Source organism: Exophiala aquamarina, assembly GCF_000709125.1.
Source record: "Exophiala aquamarina CBS 119918 chromosome Unknown aczIA-supercont1.2, whole genome shotgun sequence".
Classification (NCBI taxonomy): Eukaryota; Fungi; Ascomycota; class Eurotiomycetes; order Chaetothyriales; family Herpotrichiellaceae; genus Exophiala; species Exophiala aquamarina.
The window spans coordinates 1908113-1929335 of NW_013550586.1; the positions used below are offsets into that span (position 1 = coordinate 1908113).

General features: G+C 50.7%; 7 protein-coding genes across 7 annotated transcripts; 3 read left to right on the forward strand and 4 right to left on the reverse strand.

The window, feature by feature from the left end:
* Nucleotides 1–480: 480 nt before the first annotated feature.
* Nucleotides 481–2414, reverse strand: A1O9_02511 (uncharacterized protein; the record flags this gene model as incomplete). The annotated part of the gene is made up of 4 exons (XM_013408083.1): nucleotides 481–1303; nucleotides 1352–1473; nucleotides 1525–1826; nucleotides 1874–2414. The coding sequence occupies 4 exons, from the start codon at nucleotides 2412–2414 to the stop codon at nucleotides 481–483; spliced, it is 1788 nt and encodes a 595-aa protein (XP_013263537.1).
* A 2741-nt stretch (nucleotides 2415–5155) lies between these two features.
* Nucleotides 5156–6103, forward strand: A1O9_02512 (uncharacterized protein; the record flags this gene model as incomplete). Its single annotated transcript, XM_013408084.1, has 6 exons — nucleotides 5156–5202; nucleotides 5265–5350; nucleotides 5405–5521; nucleotides 5628–5738; nucleotides 5810–5915; nucleotides 5980–6103. The coding sequence occupies 6 exons, from the start codon at nucleotides 5156–5158 to the stop codon at nucleotides 6101–6103; spliced, it is 591 nt and encodes a 196-aa protein (XP_013263538.1).
* A 1470-nt stretch (nucleotides 6104–7573) lies between these two features.
* A1O9_02513 (uncharacterized protein) lies at nucleotides 7574–8023 on the reverse strand (the record flags this gene model as incomplete). The annotated part of the gene is made up of 2 exons (XM_013408085.1): nucleotides 7574–7915; nucleotides 8009–8023. 2 exons carry the CDS (start codon nucleotides 8021–8023, stop codon nucleotides 7574–7576), a joined length of 357 nt encoding a protein of 118 aa, XP_013263539.1.
* An 833-nt stretch (nucleotides 8024–8856) lies between these two features.
* On the reverse strand, nucleotides 8857–10827 carry A1O9_02514 (glycyl-tRNA synthetase 1; the record flags this gene model as incomplete). The annotated part of the gene is made up of 1 exon (XM_013408086.1): nucleotides 8857–10827. The coding sequence occupies one exon, from the start codon at nucleotides 10825–10827 to the stop codon at nucleotides 8857–8859; it is 1971 nt and encodes a 656-aa protein (XP_013263540.1).
* Nucleotides 10828–11335: 508 nt separating this feature from the next.
* On the forward strand, nucleotides 11336–12682 carry A1O9_02515 (uncharacterized protein; the record flags this gene model as incomplete). Its single annotated transcript, XM_013408087.1, has 1 exon — nucleotides 11336–12682. One exon carries the CDS (start codon nucleotides 11336–11338, stop codon nucleotides 12680–12682), a length of 1347 nt encoding a protein of 448 aa, XP_013263541.1.
* A 667-nt stretch (nucleotides 12683–13349) lies between these two features.
* Nucleotides 13350–17273, reverse strand: A1O9_02516 (uncharacterized protein; the record flags this gene model as incomplete). The annotated part of the gene is made up of 1 exon (XM_013408088.1): nucleotides 13350–17273. One exon carries the CDS (start codon nucleotides 17271–17273, stop codon nucleotides 13350–13352), a length of 3924 nt encoding a protein of 1307 aa, XP_013263542.1.
* Nucleotides 17274–18701: 1428 nt separating this feature from the next.
* Nucleotides 18702–20418, forward strand: A1O9_02517 (uncharacterized protein; the record flags this gene model as incomplete). The annotated part of the gene is made up of 2 exons (XM_013408089.1): nucleotides 18702–18725; nucleotides 18790–20418. 2 exons carry the CDS (start codon nucleotides 18702–18704, stop codon nucleotides 20416–20418), a joined length of 1653 nt encoding a protein of 550 aa, XP_013263543.1.
* Between the last annotated feature and the right edge of the window lie 805 nt (nucleotides 20419–21223).

The window sequence follows — 21223 nt, forward strand, 5'->3', positions numbered from 1 at the left end:
TCAATTCGGAAATGTCGAGGGAGGAAGTCCACGACCGTGACAATCTTATTAGAGCGGCTGAGTAGCTTGAGGATGAGCTATTCTCGTGCCTTGATGCTTGTGAAGCTCAGGAGGCTAGGCTGATGATTAATATAAACCACATGAGTCATATATGAAGACTACAAGTACTGTTTGATACCTTTTGATAATGTCATCACGATTGAGAACACGGACCCTCGACAAGAGTCAACGACGATTCAGTTCCCTCCTTCTAGTCTGAAGGCTGCAAACCCGGGGAGCAAGCGTCAAGCTCATACATGAGGAAGCCGTGTTGATATTCACCATTGCCAATTGGTCGTGTTTCTGGGTCATTGCTTTTGAACGCAGCAGCCTTTCCATTACTTCATTTGAGCCGCGTGTCCGTCTTGTGTTCCTTGAATGTGGGTTTCCAGGTATTACCAGGTGATTGATTACTCTCGAAGATTCTCATTTTGACTGGCGTCAATCTGAAGAACTATCGATATTATCTTTTAAACGATGCTGGTGCTGGACCTTCAGTTGCCACGCCTTTTCTAGCACCTGATCCGATGCATCGGTCAAGATAAACCGTCTCATGATTGCCTTGGTTTTGGCCAATGTTTTGGATTGGCGAAAATAGGCGACGACTTTCTGGAGGAGAAAGCAGCTGCCTTGCTCGCAGTCCAACGTCGGAATTTGTGTGTCTTGTTGCGACGTTACACTTGCCGCCACAAGACTCAGACAAGCCCAGGAAAAGAGATTCGAGGCATTGGTATCGTATTCATCCAGGCAAATGGGCATGAGTTCGAGGTTATACTGTCGGATTTCCTCGGTAGAGATACTGGGCAGCTTCTCGTCTGGAGGGCCACTGAGGAGAACAAGAAGAAGACCAATGCAACAAGCTCGCTCAACAGTCGTCAATCCGGGCTCTCTGAGGAGCTGTTGGCAATACTGAATTACCCAGATGTCTGCGGCTGTCGACACACGTGGACCCTTCATATCATCGAGAGAGGCCGACTCTGTGCGGTGCCATGTTGCAAGAGATCCCAATGAAGGATTCTCATGCAAAATGGGGAGGTGGAAATCTCGAACTCTGCTCACAAGTACAACAACATCTGTGCGAAGTCTCTTTTGTAGTGCCAGGAGCCGGAAGCCGGAAGGTAAAAAATCAAACAGTTCTCCTGGGATTAGAATCTCCAGAACCGGCAGGCAATGTAACGGTGTATGTGAAGTAGGGGATCGAGTTCCAGATCGGGACTCAAAGACGTATGATTGGTTGCAAAAGTAGGACCAGAATTCCTCAATACTAGAAAGAGTCAATGCAATTCGCATATGAGATGCTCCAACCACAAACCTAACAATGCTTGGTTTCAGCAGCCTGGGCCAACCTAGGGCATCGACGCCTCCTCTGATTGTGACAATCTTTCTGAGAGCTTCGAGATGGAGTTGGAAGGCCACAAGGTCATTTCTAGTGTACTAGGAGTAGTGTCAAAAAGGTCACCCACAATCTCAGCTCAGAAATCATACCTCTACGCAAATCAATGCTAGGATTGCAAATAGTGTGGCATCTTCGTTGTCAGCGTCCCCTTTGCCGACAACATCTCGAAGCCTTTTGAGACTCTGACCATAATGGTACAGAGTATCAGGATCTCCATGGACACCAGAGTAGCTGCTGGTAGCTAGGCGTGCTCGGGACAGAGTTACGATGGTCTCAAACATCAATGGATGCTGTAATGAATAGCGAAAGTAGTTGCGAACAATGCGCATTCCACCATCGGGGGTAAATATATCTGGGCGAATTTTATGAAATGGAGCGTAGTAGTGGAGGACTTTGAAATGAGTCAGCACAGCCTGAAGTGAGGTGGCGTCCACTCACAGTAGTCTATTGCCGGAGGTATACTTTCTCGGAAATCTATTGGGTAGGAATTGAAAGGGTCAATACGAAGGCCATGTTTATCTCTAGCAAGCTGTGTCGATGAGTGAATAGTGCCAATATTGTGTGTTTTGCCATATTCTTTCGGGAAGCCCTGGAGCCCCCTGTAGGAGGCCAAGCGTACTTGGCGGGATTCTCCTCTCAATTGCAACTTCCATGAATCAGTGTCTGATTTGTAGCGAGGCACGATACCAGACACGGCAGAGTCATGCCTGAATACCTCAATTTCTTTTACTTGGCGAACCTCATCTCGTGAGTTTGCCTTCAGCCTGATACATGAATTGAGACGCTTCCTGCGATGAATGTGTCGTTGAACATGCGAGCCTATGGTACGGCGATTTGGTCCATGCTTGGCTCGATCATGAAGCTGATTTATGAAAAGGAGTTCGTGAGCCTGTTCTTTCAATTGGGGTGGGCGTTGGCGAGGAACATTTCCGCCAGGCTTCTCTTTTGTGACAGGAAGATTGCCCGACTGCAATATCATGGTAATCGCAGCAGTGTCATCGAAAGTTCATGAGAGTTCACATTCTGTTTATGCCTAGAAAAAAGATACACCATAGCTTTGTCTTTGAACCGGCGAAGAATCACTAGACAAAGTGTTGTAACTCGGCTTCACTGAATCTCACTATCTCATCAATGGGCCAAGAGCTGACTCGGTTGTAGTTTGCTTGGGGTCTCGAGCCAGTCCATTCGGCTTTGGGATGCATTCGATTTCCCACTTTGGCGGGTCCCGTAGCTCGGCTGACTAACATCATAGCAGGGGTGTACAGCCCTTTGGTTGGCCAGAGCTGGTCGTTTGCCCTTGCGTGAACCGATGTGTGGCTATGTTGGCACGCCGTTGTGGTAGATCTTTCGCTGACGCGCATTTGTTGGACAAGCGAAGAATGTCTGTTCGGAGCATCGGTTCGTTTCTTGCACTGCGGTTACGTCGTCGCCGAGTCCAGTTAAAAAGTGGCCGAGTTGCTCCTATTCGGATTAGATTCACGCCGCCCTATGCCCGCAAGCCGCTCTTCAGCCTAAGTGGCACCACCCATGTCTTATACTAGCAGGTGGTCGGTGGATCCAATGGAGCTAATATATCTAGTATGTTGTCGGCAAGGGCCATATCACCAGTAAACTCGACCTGGTCAAGGAATACCAGGAACGCTCTGCCGCTCAAGGAACCCCGACGAGTCACATGTCTCAATCAAAAATATTGTCCGACAGTGCAGAGCTCAAGTATCTACCCTCTTGTTCTCAAGAAACGAAAACGCCACCTGTAATCGTAGTACTATTATTTTGTTTCATGGCAGAAAAAAGAAGCTTCAGAACATACCGACCAGAGTGACACTGACATGAATGCATTCCACGTTACCAATTGAAGCCTGTCAGCACTGGTGTCTTTCTGACTCGCCACCGAACCTTAGAATAGCCTTGTGCAGAATGCTGACTTGACAGTCTACTTGATAGTACATACAAAGCCTACGGACACCATTTCGGCAGACCTCGTTTTCGCCCTCCTGGGTACCCTGGGTCGCCTGTTTACTTTGGTCTTTGCGTATCAAGTGTGACTAACCATGTTGAACCTTAATCTGATTTACGTACCAGGCATCCAGTAGTTTGGTCTTACAAGCAAACGCACTTGCTGCCCCACTGTTTATTTATTTTCTCCACCACTTAATTTTGGCCGTTAATTACTCTATCTGGTCATACCGGAGGCTAGTCCAGAAACAGAATATTGTGGCGCTCTTGGCACATTGCCAAGCCCGGCTCAGTCATCACAGCCTTGCCTAATTCAACTTCAGTTCCAGTTGAACTTCGTCTTGTATCAACTTCTGCCGCGGTCTAGGTTTGCCATCTCCTCTCCCGCCGCTGAAGCAAACGCACTCACATATGCATGCTAACGATAGTAATACGAGCGGTTGAGCCTCTGTTCTAGACCTTAAAGCGAAAAGTGGATTGTTCTGACGCAAATCTTGGATTCGTGCCACGAAGGGATGGCCTCCCGGGAAAGTTGAGAAGTCCACGCTCGAGCCAGAAGTCCTGCCACGTCTCCATCCTTTCTATGCCGACACGATCTCGTGAACCGAGCTACCGTGCCAAGTTACATTAGGTTTACGTTCGGTCGACAGACGAGACCATCCACTGTCTCTTCTTGGTATTGCCCTACGCATGACCATGACGCAAGGTTGAGGCTAGCCTCTAGCTTAAACATTGCTCATCATCAGGCAGGTGCGTCCTCCTAGCTCCAACTGAATGTAAGATCTCGCCGACTTTCCCAGCCCATCTGTAGTGCAACTTGAACTCTGTTGGTTCGCCTAACTCATGAGACCTTGGAAACCGATACCACCCAACATTATGATCGGGCTTTCAAGAAGCCCGTCTCAGCCCGTCTCGGCTTGACTCAAGACATGCTTTGATTCACCCTGGACATCAATATGGATCCTCCAGCTCTCGATAACATCATGAAATTGTTGGTCAGACTTCAGTGAGCATTGGACGATTGATCTGAGAGTCTTTTCTAGCAACCTGAAAAGTTCTTTCTATTCGTTCCAGAAGTCCCGCTTTCGTTCAGTCCATGCTTCTTTGCTCCGCTAGCACTGGATTCAGTGACCACAAGCGGAAGACTCCTTTCTGTTTGAAGCAATGGTCCTCCGATGCGTCACTCTCGGGCTGAAAGCGCACCAACATTGAGCATCTGTGGCACGATTTGGCACCGGTGCTTGGAGATTGGGCGCCTTCCAGCGACATAACCACATCATATTTCCTTGAGTCGGCGTTACATCTGGCGTATCTTTTCTCTTAGTGGAATTACCCTGGCTAATTGATATTCAATTCAGCACGGACATGTAAAGGTATCAACCATTGTTTTCACACGTGCGAACAAAAACGAAGTTCTGGACGAAGTGCTTCGCATTGCTTAACGAGGCCAAGGCTATGAACAGTATTCCATTTAGTTGTAGCATCAATAAGACTGGGGTGAGTGCCCCTCCCACTAAATTTCCAACCAACCGCAACGTTTTCTATCTCAGCATCAATGAGGAATAGCCTCCACAAGTTACATAAGCAGCCATCCGAAGACAGACTCCATCATCACCCAGCAAAGTTACAGCTTCCACTGAAGGGAAATTGTGCACGCAAGGATGCTTAATCATGGACATGGTAGTATAAAAACATCTTCATGGCAGTCTCAGGGGATCGCGAATACACGCCATCCCCACTCTGACTTTGCAAGCCTAACAAACAATGGCTGCGAACCCTCCATCCGTCGACGACCTAGTCTCCAGGAACAGGTATGTAGAATCTTTTGCGAAATGATTCTGGAATAACATGGAGAGCATTGCTAAATATCGAGAAGCAAATATGCTGAAGGCTACACCAAAAGCCATTCCGTTGACGAGGTAATGCGTGGTGTCGTGAAGTTCCCCTCGGTTATCGTCGGTATGTCTCACCCTCGAGGCATTGTCATCTAAGGTTTCACGATGCTTCATGAAGACGAGGTTGCGAGGGAGACGCATTTACAGAACGTGGGGCTGATGACCAATTTCATAACAGTATCCTGTTGCGACCCGCGACTCATCCCCGAGGAGTTCGGGCTTTTCTCACGTGAGGGTAGGTAATAGGTGCAACCCCGTCCCCCCCCTCCCGGCTGGCACTGTCTTTCGTGTTTCCATATTCTAGAAGGCCTCATTTTGCAAATTGCTAATGAGATGGCTAGAATACGTCGTGGTCCGCAACGCAGGTGGGCGAGCGGAATTCGCCGTACGAGACATCGTCATCCTAAGCACCATGACCGAGATCACGGATGTCGTGATCATCCACCACGTGGGTACGTACCGTTCGGTGGACTGTCAGCTTTGAACCACAAGAAATCATCCGCTCAAAATCCGTCTCCAATAGATTGCGGTATGACACACTTGACCAACGCGGGGATCCGAGAGAGCCTCAAGAGCAAAGGCCTTGGAGACGATAAAGTCGACTCAACCGAGTTTGGCGAAATCAAGAAGTATTTTTCTTTCCCCTGCTCATACATCATTATCGAGTCTCTAAAAGCTCTTTTTCAATTTTAGTCTCGAACAAAGTGTTAGAGATGACCTAAAGTTCCTAGAATCGTCGCCATACATCGCCAAAAGCATCAAACTCCATGGTTATGTGCACGACATGTTGGACTCGGGTCGTTTGATCAGGGTTTGAATTAGCCGAATTCTGTCTTGGTGTACATAAAAATTTCAGACTTAGAATACCGCATGTTGATTCCTCCAATTTCTCTCTTAATCATTCCATGCCAATAGAAATCCGAATTTCTTGGGTCAACCCAACAGAATTTCCCAGTTTCTTCCTGAGAGATGGGAACAGCGTATATCCCTGCAGACCGAGGAGAGCGAGGGCCGAGAGCGCCTGGCAATTTTAGATATCACATAGGCTGATTCAGTTTTGCGAGCCCAAAATGTCCTCCTCGTTTACATGCAAAGGGTCTATCGCTCATCAAGAAATACTGATGCGCAGGGAAGGGTTGTCTAACTTCCATGGGGAGGAAACTGCATTGACAAGGATGCATGAATGCAAGGACAAGACCTGGAGTCCGAATCGTGATCAACCTCAGATGCAGAGAGACTGTGCCAGTGACAGCTATCCTGGCAAATAACATCCTCTGGTTTCAGCCCCATTAATCCAGTTTTCCAATTTCTAAATTCTCGGAAGCCATTTGATCTGCTGCGGGTTTGCGGACGGCTTAAGGCTTCTGTGAGGCTTGTCAAGATTCAGATATGGCGGTGGCAGTATCGTCTTCGAGCTGGTTGGTCGAGTTGACTCGACTTCAGGGAATAAGCCCACGTCATGTCTATGAAGACAGGTATAATCTCGCCGTTCTGGCTCCAGTCTCGTTCTTTGAGCCTCAAAGTTGGTCTTAGTTGATCTGTGCAAACTTTTTGTTAAGTATGCCGCCAAAAATCGTCAGTATGATCTCTCCCTTTTTCAATACTATAGGCCTCTTAATTCTGGTCGCTATCATCGGCTTCCAGCTTACAGGCGGGATGAATACTTGTTGGTGCAAGGCTAGTACTAAGATTCAACTATCCACTGTTGGGTGGCGATATCAATTTGGAGAACGCAGGGTGCGACCGAAAGCATTTCGCCGTGGCTAGATATTGGGGAATTGGCACAGCCTTCAGAGGGGCTTGTACTCGCTTGTGCACTTTTCGTTGCAGGGATATGGTGGATGGAATATCCATTTATGTGATCGGTTAATGATCGAAATATGGTATATCATTTACACGGGTTTCATGCTAGCACGCCATGGCTTCAATAGGCAACCTCACGAAGTTCAACGGTTTCATTCCAAACGACAGGGCTCTTCCTTCACAGCCACGGAGTCCAATGCCATCACCGTTCGGCATAGCAGTGGGAGATCTTAGTTCAATGCCTCGATGCAGAATGCAGGACATTCAACCCTATTGCTGGGCGTCTTGCTGAATTGGTCGATAATGACAACCTCTGAACTGCTCAACATTGACACACATCATCCGGCGGCATCGGCCGCTGACCCTCCCGTATCCACCGCCATACACATTCTTGGCAACCATTCTCAATTCCATCGGCTTCATGCTATTCTTGTAGTGATCCTGGATATCATGTTTCTCGACGGCAAACTTGATGTTGAAGTGCTCATCCCTCCATAGCCATGTGCTCACATTCCCTCTGCTTCACGTCACTCCACCAGGCCGGCAACATCCATGCGGACTTGGCACGAGCCAGAAAGTCGCGGAATACCGCGAGCGGGGGGTCGACGCCGTAGATGCCGTGGTTGTGACCGCCGAAAGCGTAGTCGTCCTCGCGGCGGAGGCGGAAGGTGTCGATCAGCAGCTCGAAAGTGTTAGTGTCGCTCTCTGGGGCGGCGGTGAAGTCGTCTTTGAGGTTGGGGTAAGGAAGTGGGAGAAGCCGCCTCTCGCCACTGTTGTTGTTCCCATTGCTGGTGCTCGCAGCTAGGGTCAGTCGGGGGCATGCAGCCTTGTGTTGTGGTCAATGAGTTGTTTGGCATTCTGTAAAGCGAACCATGTGCATCTCATATGAAAGGCTGGGCAATCAGCATCGCCGACGAACCTTTAAGAACAGCATGTTACTTTTTCTGGCACCGGCTACATCTCTTTAAGCATGAGCCGGGTCGACAGGTGGGCCTCAGCCTTGCCGCAAACGATGCAAACTCGCGATTCAGCCAATGGGGTTGGAGCGTCTGCCATTGCGGCGCAACGATTTCCCACACTGAAAAGGGCCAATGTGGGAACTATGAACCAAGATAACAGAGTATTGGTAATAACGCGTCAGGGGAGTTGAAGTCTGGACGTTCGTTAGAAGGGATGGTGTTCTCCTGTGTATTTTTTCTTTTGTTTCTACCCCTCAATGGACTCCTCACAGCAACAATATCGTGGGCTGCAGCTACGCTTTATCTAGGAAGTGGAGTGCTGGCCCATGGAGAGTAGTTGGGTTCGAATACCGGTCGAGTTGCCATAATACGTAGGAGGGCACGTTCTCACAGAGCCGCTTCAGGCGGGCACCAACTCAATATTTGTGGCAGGAACGGATCGACCCCACGTGACTTCATTCACACTGGCATCAAAGGTTCTACGGGGCGGGTAGATCTGATCATACTTCATATTTCATATTTCTCTCTAACCTAGGTCCATACTCTATATGACTATCCCACCGCCACTGCAATCTTCCTCCTTCATGCAAGTGGTTGGTCAAAGTATTTTGGTACGCGGCCCAGCGATTTCCCGCCACGGTGCTCTGGTCGCCATCCGAGGTGCTCATTCAAAGCTCTTCTTGTGTCGTTAAGAAGAAGGGAATCGCACCATCAAAGAGGTCGGGTATCATTGTACACACAAAAAGTAAAGCAAACCGCAACATAACGCTCATCGTCTTCCGGTCTGGCCTGACACACTCTCTGAAGCTTAGTTGACTTCCTGTCCTTCGAACGCAGGTAGCCTCTTAGCCACATCTTCCCATGTCTCCTCACCGTCGACAAGACTCTTAACTGCGGCAATGATTTCAGCTTCACTGGCGCGAACCTGCTTGGTAGAATCACGGTCACGTAGCGTGAGTGTGTTGTCCTTGACAGTTTGGAAATCAATGGTGATGCCGAAAGGTGTTCCGAGCTCATCATTTCGAGAGTATCGTTTTCCGATACTCGCGGAAGAATCATCCACCTTATTCGAGACACCAACGCGGCGAAGCCGGTTGGTCAGCTGTTTAGTGAATGGCTTGAAGTCGGCGTGGCTGGAAAGCGGGACCAGAAGAACCTTGGTGGGTGCCACTGCCGGTGGGAAGGAAAGAACACCGCGACTTCCATCGCCTTCGCGAATCCAGAAGACGTGTTCCATCATGCTGTATAGAATACGACCAATTCCGAAAGATGGCTCGATGACATTTGGTGTGTATTCTCTGATATGCTCAGTTCTCTTTCTCTTTTCGATCTTAATCAGATCCTTCTCGAGTTCGGTGATCCCACTGCCAACTCCGGGCGTGGGGACCTCGATCTTTCCAGACTTTTCCAACTCCAAAGAAAGCTTTTCTCGGAGGTCCTGGCTAAGTGCATCCACGGCTGACTCTACAGCTTTGGCGTCCTTACGAAACTTGGGTCCAAGCTTCTTTCGATCTAAGTCAACCTGGAACTCTTCGATGATGAGTGGTTCAGCTCTCGTTTCTCGAACAACCAATGGTGCACCGGTCTTTTCTTTATGAACGGTCAAGTCATAAGCACTTCGGTCAGCACAACCAACACATTCAATCCATCCGTAGGTGGTAAAGAGTTCCGCATCCCAGCAGTCGGCAGCATAGTGAGCCATCTCGTTCGCCATGTGCTGTCTGAACCGTAGCTTGGTCTTGTCCACACCTATCTTCAACAAGAAATCCTGAATTCTTGTGATGAAGTATCCAAGGGTCTCATTATCAACTAGTCCAGTGGCGACGGCGTCACCAATTGTCACCTCGTCGCATTTGGTGCTTCCTGCCAATTGTGTCTTTCTATTGAGTAAGGTGAGTTTCGTATCCTTGACCTCTGCAAATCGGGGATGCTTCTTTCCGCTTTCCGGGTCAACAAAGTGCTCGATTTCGGCCATGAGAAACTCCCGAACGCGAAGCAGTCCAGATCGGGGAGAGATCTCGTTACGGAAGGATTTCCCAATAGACGCGGAAGCAAATGGCATTGATTGCTGGTTGAACTCGAGCAACTTCTGGAAGTTCAAGAACTGTCCCTGAGCTGTCTCCGGGCGGAGGTAGCCATTGGGCTTATCAGCACTGGGGCCGATTTGTGTTTGAAACATGAGATTGAAAGCCTTTGGGGGATCAAGGTCTGCTCCGGTGCTTGGGCCTTTGATGTTGTATTTCTTGATCAGCTCTCCGAGCTCGTCCCCTCCGTAATTGTCAATCTTAGCCAGTGTCTCTTCGTATTCTTGGACCAGGGCATCGTCAAGTTTCTCGGCTTTGTGGGTAATCTTCTTCTTCTTTTTGGCTTCCTTGGCCTCATCAACGTCAACCTTGACTCCACGAGCATCCTTGTCGGCTTTCAATCTCGCCTCAAGAACCTGCTCAACGAGATGGTCTGCTCGGAAGATCTCTCCGCTCTTCGGGTCCTTGCACATCCAGTCGGCAAATTTGTCCACGTGTCCACTGGTTTTGAGGATAGCTTCTGGGGTCAGCATGGTGCAGTCGACCTCAAGCATATCCTCCTCGAGAACAAAGTGTTTCCTCCACATGTCGACAATGTTGGCTTGCAGTGCACATCCTGGAGGTCCGTAGTCGAACAGACCACGTTCTCCGCCGTAGATTTCGAAGGAGGGCGTATAGAAGAGTCTACGCCGTAGAATAGAGTCAATCGCGGCTCGATCTAGGGGTTGGCCAGTTTTGGTGGTACTGGTGGCCATGGCGAGATCGATGGGAATAGCTTGAAGTTTGAATAAGTGGTTTGTTGTCGTGAAGGATCTCGCACAGTGACCGAGGAAGCGCAGTGGGCCAAATGCTCTGACTCGAAAAGGTGATGTCCAAGCCCTCATGAACGGACGGGAGAGGATTTAAATGGCAGTGAGTGACTCAGCCAGAGCACTCAATGACTAAAGGGGAGGCGGGTGAGTTCTATTACAGTAGGAGGTCAGAGAAGGAGTGAGTTTCAATAGTCGAGAGCTGGGGACCCTGCGCAGTCATTTGCAGTCATAGCGAGTACCTAGAATAATTCTCCAGGGCCGTCGGCTAATGTGCGGAGAAATTCACCCGCGTGACCTTCCCTTCTCGGTTCTTAACTTTTTTTCTGAGACCGCCGTTGCACCACCAACCAGTATCTCCATTGACCAGCGACAACACCATTCTCTGCCGTATTGGTGCTCTCGTCCTTGAGGTTTCCTTTGCTATCCAGGGAAGGAAGTCACATTTCCCAAAATGCCGTCTCGTCCCCTCAAATTGTCGGACAAAGCCGCCCTGCCATTCAAGACTGCAAACAAGCAGCGCAGACAAGAACTCCATCTGAAGCAGAAGCGGGCACGAGATGCACTGAAACGAGCCGAGCGGTTCGGGCGCAAGAAGGAAGAGGCAAAGAACCCAAAATTAAAAGCAGAAAGGCTGCAGAGAAATGTCCCCGCCACGCTCGACCGGAAACGTGTTTACGATGAAGTCGAGCAAGAGCCTGAAGATGGTGGACTAGGCAAAGTGTATGATGTTGAAAGGCTGAAGAGGCGGAAGTTGGAAGAGGAGCAGGATCTCCTCGAAGACGATATCCAAGATGAGGAAGCAGGTGATAATGACGACGAAGACGACAAGGATTCTATGCTCGACTCCGACTCGGATGTACAGCACGAAGACGAAAAGGGCTCACTGTCCGACAGTGAGACAGAGACAGCCGAAGACCCTCTCCCATCCAAAGCACAACTGAAATCCAGCACAATGCGCTCCCAAAACCAACCACACAGATCCAGCTCACCCACGCGCTCTACAACCTCAACGAACCTCTCCCTCGCACCCGCTGCCCTGGCCGCGAAATTCCCAACACTGTTCCCCTCCACAGATGACGACGGCGGCGACACACCTGCACCACCAGAGCCCAAGATCCTCATAACCACCTCCATCAACTCAACCCTGCACTCCGAAGCCGCGATGCTGACCTCCCTCTTCCCGAACTCGAAATATATCCGCCGGTCGTCCCACCGGTACGGCTACAAATTCAGCGTGCGCGAGATCTCTCAGTTCGCCGCCAAACACGGCTACACCTCGGTCATCGTGCTTGAAGAATCCCAAAAGAAGCCCTCCGGCATGACGATCGTGCACCTGCCGGTGGGCCCGACCTTCCACTTCAGCATCTCGAACTGGTACACCAGCAAATCCATCCCGGGCCACGGGCGCGCGACAGGCCACATCCCAGAGCTGATCCTGAACAACTTCACCACGCCCTTGGGCCTGCTGACCGCGCACCTCTTCCGCTCGCTGTTCCCCGCCACTCCGGATCTGCAGGGCCGCCAGGTGCTGACCCTGCATAACCAGCGCGACTACATTTTCCTGCGGCGGCATCGCTATGTTTTTCGTGAGAAGCGTGAGACTGAGAAGGCCGTGGTCGGCGCGGATGGCAGGGAGATCCAGGGCGCTGTGAAGGGCATCCGCGCGGGCTTGCAGGAGCTGGGCCCCAGGTTGACGCTCAAGTTGCGCAGGGTCGATAAGGGCATCCAGCGCGCCAGCGGCCAAGATTGGGAGTGGAAGAGTCGCATGGAGATGGTGAGGACGAAGTTCCAGCTTTGAAACTCTTTTGCTGTTGTCTCTTGTACAGGCATGACTTTGGCGACAGATATGCTACGCTGTCTATGACTTTTCTACCCAAGCGTTAGCGATACGAGAGACAAACTTGTGATGACTTAGATACTGATGGTAAATGAAACAAGAATTGCAAGAAACCGCATCTACGTGTACTATGTGGCCGCATGAATCGGTTAGGAATGGACGCTTCCTTGGTAATCTCGCAAGAAAGAGGCTGGTCAATACGCTATCCATTTTTAAGTGTGGCTTGGGAAATTCATGCTCGTAGAAGTTCATCTTGCTAGCAAGAGAATTACGTAAGAAGAGAATTGGGCCAAGGACAAAGTGTGGTGGATCGAGTATATATATATCCACGTGTAGAGTAATACATAAGGGAGTCAGACAGTCAGTTATAAGGTCGGAAAGGCCTCATGTTCTGCTTCTGCTTCATAGATTCAAACGCTCACTCGCTCGCATTGCCTGACACAGCAACATTGACTGACTGACACAGCAAAAGCGTCCATGCAAAAAGGTCACGATAAAAAGCAACCTCCACACAAGAAAGCATCGGTGGCAGGCGACCAGCAATCGTCAACTCTATAACAACGCAAGGAAGATATGCCCAGTGCAAAGAAGTACTGTCACACGGTGGGTCAGCCAGTCTTCCTTGAGTTCACCTTCCACTACCCTTTTTCTTATTCCTCTCAACGACGCCCTCCAGCACTTCGAGCCTCTCGCGGGTAATCTTGATGGCATCCTCCATTTCACGCTGTGAAATGCGTTCCTCACGGACCTTGGCTTCGACGTCCTTCGCTCCACCACCGCCCTGGCTGAGTACTTTCTTGCGCTGTTTCTGTCTCTTCTGCTTCGACCCCTCTGCTGACGATGTCCCGTCATCTCTATTCCCCGTTCCAGCCGACGAGTATTTCGAGTGTTTGCGGGTTTGACTTTGTTCTCGGAAGAGTACCGTGTCAACGTTGGCACGCGCTTCTAGCCAGTCCCAGAATTCGTTTTCTTCTTTCGCCCATAGCGTGTCGTAAGCCACGAGGCGCTCGGATTCCGCGAGCGTGCTATAGCCTGGATATGGACCAAGTTTGATGCTTGAACTCCGTGGTGTTCTAAACCAAAGGAGCATGACCATGAAGGTCAAGAACACCAATAAGATTTCCATCTTGAGGACGGGTCGTAGAATATCAGTCGCTGGTTGGAATGGTCCCCTCAACGACTCAAAAAGACCCCAATCTTCGCTCTTTGTCATAGTTTCCTCAACCGTCGATTCCTTTTGTTTCTTCTCGCCCTTGCGTTTCTTTTTCGTGGCTTTGGATACTTTGCTGGCATTGGTGGTCCCCCTAGGTCTACCACTAACAGCTCCCTTCAGGACCTTTACCAATCCATCACCGTATTGCTGCTGTCCATCGTTTGCGCCCTTCTCAATGGGTCCCTTCAGCCACGACTTTGCTGTCCACTCAATGGCACAATTCATCTGCAGACGAGTGGCATTTCCAGGTGCCCACGAAAGACAATACCTAGTCTTGACGGAAAAAGCATTACCGCTAGGCACATCAGGTGTCTGTGTCGTACATGTGACGGTGACGGCTTTCTCAAGATCAAAGAAGTCCAGATTTTCTGTTGTGATGCACTTGGTCTGTCTCGGGCCGATGCTACCACCAAGTGGCTTGATATATGTGTACTGTCGGCTTTTGATTTCATTGTTGAGGCCCTTTTTGTCATCCTCTAGTACTAGTTCCGTGCATTTACAGTCGTCAGCTAGAAATTTCCGCACAAATATGCCAGACTCAGGACCATATAGAAGTGAGTATATCTTGCCAAGTGGTGCATGCAAGACTTCGTCTTTGATAATCTTATCATAGTGTGTGGAAGCGTCTGTACATTCGGTCGGTGGATGACTGCCTGGTCCGGGAAAACCATTGCCCGCAGCTTCGAGCATTCCTGCCTGAGTCGTTAACGTTGGGGGAACATCGTTGGCTGTTCCTGCAATGATACTAGCAGTCTGGGTAACTGCGGAGGCATTCATTCCAGCAGAAGGCTTTCGAGAGACGGTCTTGGTTTCTGCGAGGTCGCTAGCTGCGTTGCTCGCACTGCTCTCAACGAAGCTGGGTGCACTATCGTCATCCCCACTAGAGTTGGAATCATCCGTCGTGCTACCTTCGCTATGATGCACGATCAACCCGTTGTCTGGAGTCGACCCTGAGACGACGTCTGCTTCATTTGAAGCCAATTGCTTTCCATTCATGCTCTTCTGGAAACTTGCAGGATGACTAACCCTCCATATTCCAATGAGCAGCTCATATGTTTGTTCACGATAGAGCAGACTTCGAAAAGTATGCCGAGCATGTAGTGTTTGGATGGCAATCGCGTTTGGAAATACCATGGCCGTGCTTTCTCGTTCGATGCTAACGACTTCTTCAAATGAAATTACCACAGTAGTGACCCATCCTAGGATATTGCTGAAGAAGCAGATGTGACCCTCGGAAATATAAATTCTGCCAGCAAGGAGAATTTCCTTTTGCAAGGCACAACTATAGTCCTCAATGAGATAGTCATCCTCAGGTACACTTCGAAATTGCTGGTGAAAATTGCGGTTTCTTTGTTTTGGAGCGGTAGTGAAGCCAGTCAATCGAGGTCCTTTCGCAGGGTTAACAAGTGCAGCTGTGCTTGCTCCTATCATCGCACCAATTGCGGAATGACCTGTAGCGACAGAGGATCCACGCGACCTCCGCTTCCCAAGTTTACTCCTGACACTATTCGTTCGCTTGACTGAATGGATCTCACTTTCGTAGAGACTACCGTTGGGGGTTGTTTTTTCGCCATTAGCATTTGCGCTGATCATTTGCGCTTGCTTCATGCTACTCATAGGATCGGAGATTTCTGCGACAGGGGTGGTTCCTGTGGGTGTGCGCTCATATGCAGCTGACACTGCGCGCTTGGCCAGAAGATCCTCCATCTTTGCGGCGGCCTCATCGCGTTCCAGGATGGAATCTTTGCGTATTTCGGTCAAATCTGATTTGGCGCCAGGTGTCGCTGAATCTTCTGCATTCAGACCTAGATGTTCGAAATTCAGGTCACCGGAGCCCATGGTCTCAATGGCTAGCTGTTTGCGCGGTATTTCTGGTTCGGAGACCTCGTCTTCCTCCTTTATGGGTTCCTCAATAGTCTTTGGCTTGGTGGATGGATCTGATGCAGCAGTGCCTGCTCTGCTTCGATTTGGGCCAGTGAGATTGGTAATGGTCGATGCAGCATTCTGTGCTGCAGAGACCCAAGAAGAGAACAAGCCACCACTTGGAGCTCTGCTCCCAAAAGTGGCACCAGATACATTCCTACTGTCTTCTGTGGTGGGAGTCAAAGGAGCAGTCATTGAATTCGAAAGTTTGCTTGGTTGGTGAGAAATGGAAGAAGTAGAGCGAGTCTTGCGGTGGGATATCATGTTTCCTGATGGGCTAACCACGATACTGGAGTTTTCATCTTTTCCATTTGATGTTGGTTTCTCTGAATGCGGGGACCCCGTGACTTCAGCTCCATCGAAGCGGGTGTCAGTTGGAGTGGGGGGAGTGACAGTGGTCAAGGGAGTGCTGATTAGAGCTGATGGAGGTGTCAAAGGCCGATATTTGGTGTCGAGATTTGGCAATGAGTTGTTCTGTGCACGGTCAAGTATGGGAGGATGCTTGACGGGTCCAGTGGGAAGCTCTGGGGCAGGTACAGTTTCATCAGTGGCCAGGCTCTGGTTGCTGAGTGGGCTGGAATAGCCAGTGACCATGTCTGTCTGCCTCCTCTCTGGGCTGACTTTAGGGCTCTTGTTAGGTTTGCCAAAAACATCTCGAAACCTTCGACCAGGTGAAATACTTCGAAGCTTGCTCATGCTATCAGTCCGTGATTTAGGAGCAATGGTGTCTGTACGATCGAGCGCTCCCATAGTTGCTGCTCGATCTGGGAGTATACCGGGTATGGGACTGCCATCCTGAATGGCCGGACTTTTCGGAGACGGGGATCCTTGCCCTTCGTCAGGCTCCCTCACAGTGGGGATGTTATGAGCGTGGAAGAGTGGTAGCGGTGGTACTGGCGGCACCTCGCTCGCATCTTGCTCGGTTCGAGAAGTTGTATGCGAGACCAGAGGTGAAGACATAGTCAGATAAGCTGTATGAGAGTCTCTCGATACCAAGGGAGGAGTTTCGAGCTCGGAATCATCAGTGAGGAGGCCGTTGTCTGCATCAGGGAGACCAAGACTGCTTGCTCGTCTACTGAGAGCTGGGGCGGGACTTGGAGCTGCACTCAAGTCACCCGCTGTTCTTCCTCTCTCAAGGTCCTCTGCAGCGATCTTTAGTTCTTCCTCGTGGATTTTCCTTCTTCTTCTCTTGCTGTGCCCAGGCAGCAGTTTTCGAACTCCGCTCGAGCCGGACTTAGAACTCCCATCCTGGCTAGTGGATCGGGTACTATATCTTGTAGGGGACTTTTCTAGGGTGATGGAGTCGGTAGAGCCTTGTCGTAGATCCTTGAAGCTGGCATCTGAGGGGAGGTCGGAGGAACGTCTCTTGGAAAGGACCTTTTTCAAGCCCTTAAGCTGGGGTGAGGGTTCAGGCATGGTGGGGGCGACATTGGGAGAGGATCGAGTCGAGACCGCCGCCATCCAAGGCTGAGAGACGAAGGGGAGTGGATGATACGCTGGCCTAGCGAGATGGAAGAGAGATGGCAGGATGGAGTACCTTGCTTTGCCCTGCCAGAGCGAGTACCGGTGCTAACGGATGCGTTTGGATTGTTTGGTCGCGGTGGAGGCAGATATGCGAGTAGGCACAGGCCAATTGCAATTATGTGATGTCACACAGATGCGTTAACTGAGAGAGAAGCAGACACATACACCGAATGCAGTGAGGACAAAGAGAGTGGCATGTGGGACCATGCGCCCAGCTGGATAGATTACGAGTAGGCCATGGTTTGAAGATGGAAGATGAATTGAATTGAAGTGTCAACGAGTGAGGGAGTGTCAAGTAAGGAGTATGAGCACTATCGGCCTGCAGAATGTCAAGTCAGGTCATTTCGTCGGACACCCTTTTAGAGGCGGCGAAAGGAGAACGAGCGAGTCGGTTGAGCTTCATCTGCACACCCATCACCCGCCGTGTGTTAGACTCTTGATTAATACAAGGCCGATTGGAGCTAAACTGGTTGTCGATATTTTTGCGAACGAATCCGAACTGGAGAAAAAGACGGTGGCATATGGAGTCAGGTGGTTGAAGCAGCTCGTCGATTCGCCTGGTGCTTCTGGTGTGCGTCAGCCAGGCATCATTTGACCCTCCCAAACCACCTAGCGTCCCCGCCACAGTACGCGTGAAGAAGGACGGCCGAAAGGCTCTCTCGGCCATACTCGTGCCTATAAGAGCCCTGGAATGCCTCAGAAGTCCTGTTAAGACCCTCCCCTACCTCCGTTTAAGCCCCCGAGCGACTCCCCGTAAGGACTAGCAGCCTTCCCCCCTGCCTCCCCTACCACCTGCCCTCCTGTTGCCGAGGAGAGATCAGAGTGACAACCAGACCCACTCCAGACCAGGCTGCCACTTTTCTTCCCCCTCACCCTCTCGCACAGACCGACGAGGGATCTCTGGCCCCCAAATCCAACACCCCCGGGCTGTTTGGTCGCCGAGCGGGCGTCGCTTCCAGCGGCTGAAACCTCTAAACAGTTGCTGTTTTTGATTCCCAATTACGCCAAATACCGAGTACGTCAGGCCTCCCAAGCCCACTCCCCCCACTTGTTGCAGCCTCGTCGCAACCTCGCAACTCGCATTTCGCGAACAGCCACAGGTTGAGTACGCTCGGGATTCTATCCCGGACCTGCGCTTCCTCGTCCCACAATCGAGTACTCCATACCGAGTACCATCTCAAACAGACCACGGTATCCGCATCAAGCACACTGCCTGGGTTAAGTGGGTAGTACCATCCCTACGCATGCTACTAGGTACCGCGGGATGGTGATTGAACCTGGGATACGCTCAATATCTGGTTACCCAACACCACTGCCAAGATGGAAACTGCACCTCTGACTCTGGTAAGTAGCTGAGGACTGTGTCATCGCGACCTTACCGAATACTGATCTCTCTCTTTCTACTCAGGCGCAAACTCATGCTCGTAATGCTGCCCTCGAGAGTAAACGCTCCAATCCTGTCGCCGCCAGCGAAGAACATGATTTGGCTGCTGCCGAGTTCGCAACTGCAGCCCAAACCACCTCGGACTCCGAAGCCTTGCGCATTTTGCACTTGTTGGAACAACATCACAAGAAGCTCGGTCAATTGTTAAGAGAAAGTCATGAGAAACCACTCGAAGTTGACACCGCTCATTCGTCCTCCTCTGCTGCGGCCACGGTTCCCACGGCCACCTCGTCCCAAGCTCCCAATCGTGCATCTTCTCCAGAAGCCTCTCGGCCACCCCGACTACCTCAGTCGCTAAGATCAAATACCCACGATTTGTCCTCTTCGCTGGCCAGCAATCTAGCGTCTGCAAGAGGAATTCCAAGTATTCGGCAGAAAAGACCGACTCCAGTCTCGCCGCTTGTCTCAAATCAACATGCTGATGGTCAAATCTCTCAGGATGATGCCAGATCAAGGCCTGTATCAAGACAGGGCGCAGAAACAAACGAAAGCCTGTTGTCCATGTCGCGGCAGCCAAATGCGCGGCCCTCATGGGCGCCTCCTACTGCAGCTGCAGAAGGAGCCGACAAGGCCGACACTACCCAACCGACCGAGACATCATCTGACGCTCCGTTTCAACAGTTCTATGCCACTTTCGAGAGTCTCGTCTCGAAGCTCAGCGCTCCTCTCGCCTTTGCTGGCCTTCCACTTACAACTGGCGCCCCAGCAAAAGCGCAGGCACCGTTACCAACCCCATCCTCTCCCAAATCTCCCAAGGCCCCTGCCCGAGCGGCTCCCGCACCACCAGCTGTTGATTATTCACAGTTGATCTCCCGTGCTGCCTTGCGTGCTGTCTCCGGGAACCCTAACAATTCTCATAATCCGAGTGAATCATTCTACGTGGTGCCCACTACGGGTGGCACAATATCTTATGCGGAAATCATGAATCGTGCAGAGCGTGAAGAAATCCGCGGTTTACGGCACCTTCGACAAGCCTCCAACCTGACAAATATCTCGGAAGATGACTTTGTGGATGCGCAAAGCACTATACTACCAAATAACCGGACACGTGAGCAGAACAGCGACCGCCGTCCTGGTCGCTTTCGCCGAGGCGTACCTGATGAAGCCAAAGTTGGCGGCAAAACCATGGAGGAGTTGTCCTTGGAGAACCAAGCCCTCAAGCACCTATCTGACACCCTGTCAAGAAGGCTGCATGTGTTCGAGATGTCGGCACAAACATCTACTGCCGCCCTCACACAAAGCATTAGATCATTGCACATGTCACCGCTGACCACACCCATTCTTTCACCCGAGAACTCGCGTGGGAAGAACAGCGGAAGGCCGCTGGATACTGGTGGTGCAGATGAGGGCTTGCTACGGAGGATTGCTGAGCTCGAGGAGATTCTCCGCAGGAGCGATGCAAGGACCCGGAAGAAAGAGGATGAAAATGCCAAGCTCAGGGAGACAATTAGTAAGTACAAAGAAAAATGGGAGAGTCTCAAGGCGGGCGCAAAGGCCAGACGCGAGAGGGAGAGGAAGGGTGGAGGTGAGAAGGGAAGTGAGGCTGGTGAAGGCCCAAGTGCCAGGGGCCCCATGGACGACGGCAGTAAATAATCATGTTCTGGAGGAACAGGCTTGTTGGCTTGCTGGCTTGTTCATTGTTCATATGAGTAATCTACCCGCGCGTGCCCTTACTCAAAGGTAGTACAAGCTGTCCCAGCTCGCTTGCATCGCTTGAAATGAGGACATGATATTATTGCTTGGCTACTAGTCTCTGGTGTTCGCGGCTAGACTCTTTACCATGTCATCTAGTCTGTACTTGATCTGTACTTGACTGCACCCTAGGACCGAGGGGCCGAGGGGACCCTGCTCAACTGTCCCCAGGCAACAGTGTGTCTCGCGTCGTTAACAGCCTCACCACTTTGTGTCCTCACCATGCCAAGGCTATATCTTGGCATCTATGTCACGTGCTGATACCCTGCACGGGCCGCAGAAGGGCACCGCCCAATGACGTGTCGTGCACAAATCCCACAATCCAAGTTATGCTGGCAGGTTTGGAACGAAAGATTCGGGGACCGAGCAATTCCATCTCGTCCGATGTTGCCTATCCACGATCTCATCGTTTCTGCTCGTACTTTTTTTTCTTCATTGGTACAGTAAACGAGTGCGACCATCTTACTGTGCCACCCACGAATATTATCTCCGCTCATGGCTTCCTGGGAGGCCTCCGCCCGCACGTTGCTCAGTTTGGCGGCCTTGCATGTGTCGGACGCAATACTAATCAGTTATCCGACAGGCCGCAGGACTCGTCCGTAGCGTACGAGTACTCGTAGGCTCCATAACAGGAAAGGGAGATTGCCCTTTCCTCGCCTAGCTCGCTAGAATCCGGGGTAGTGAGAAATCCTCTTACGACCCGCAA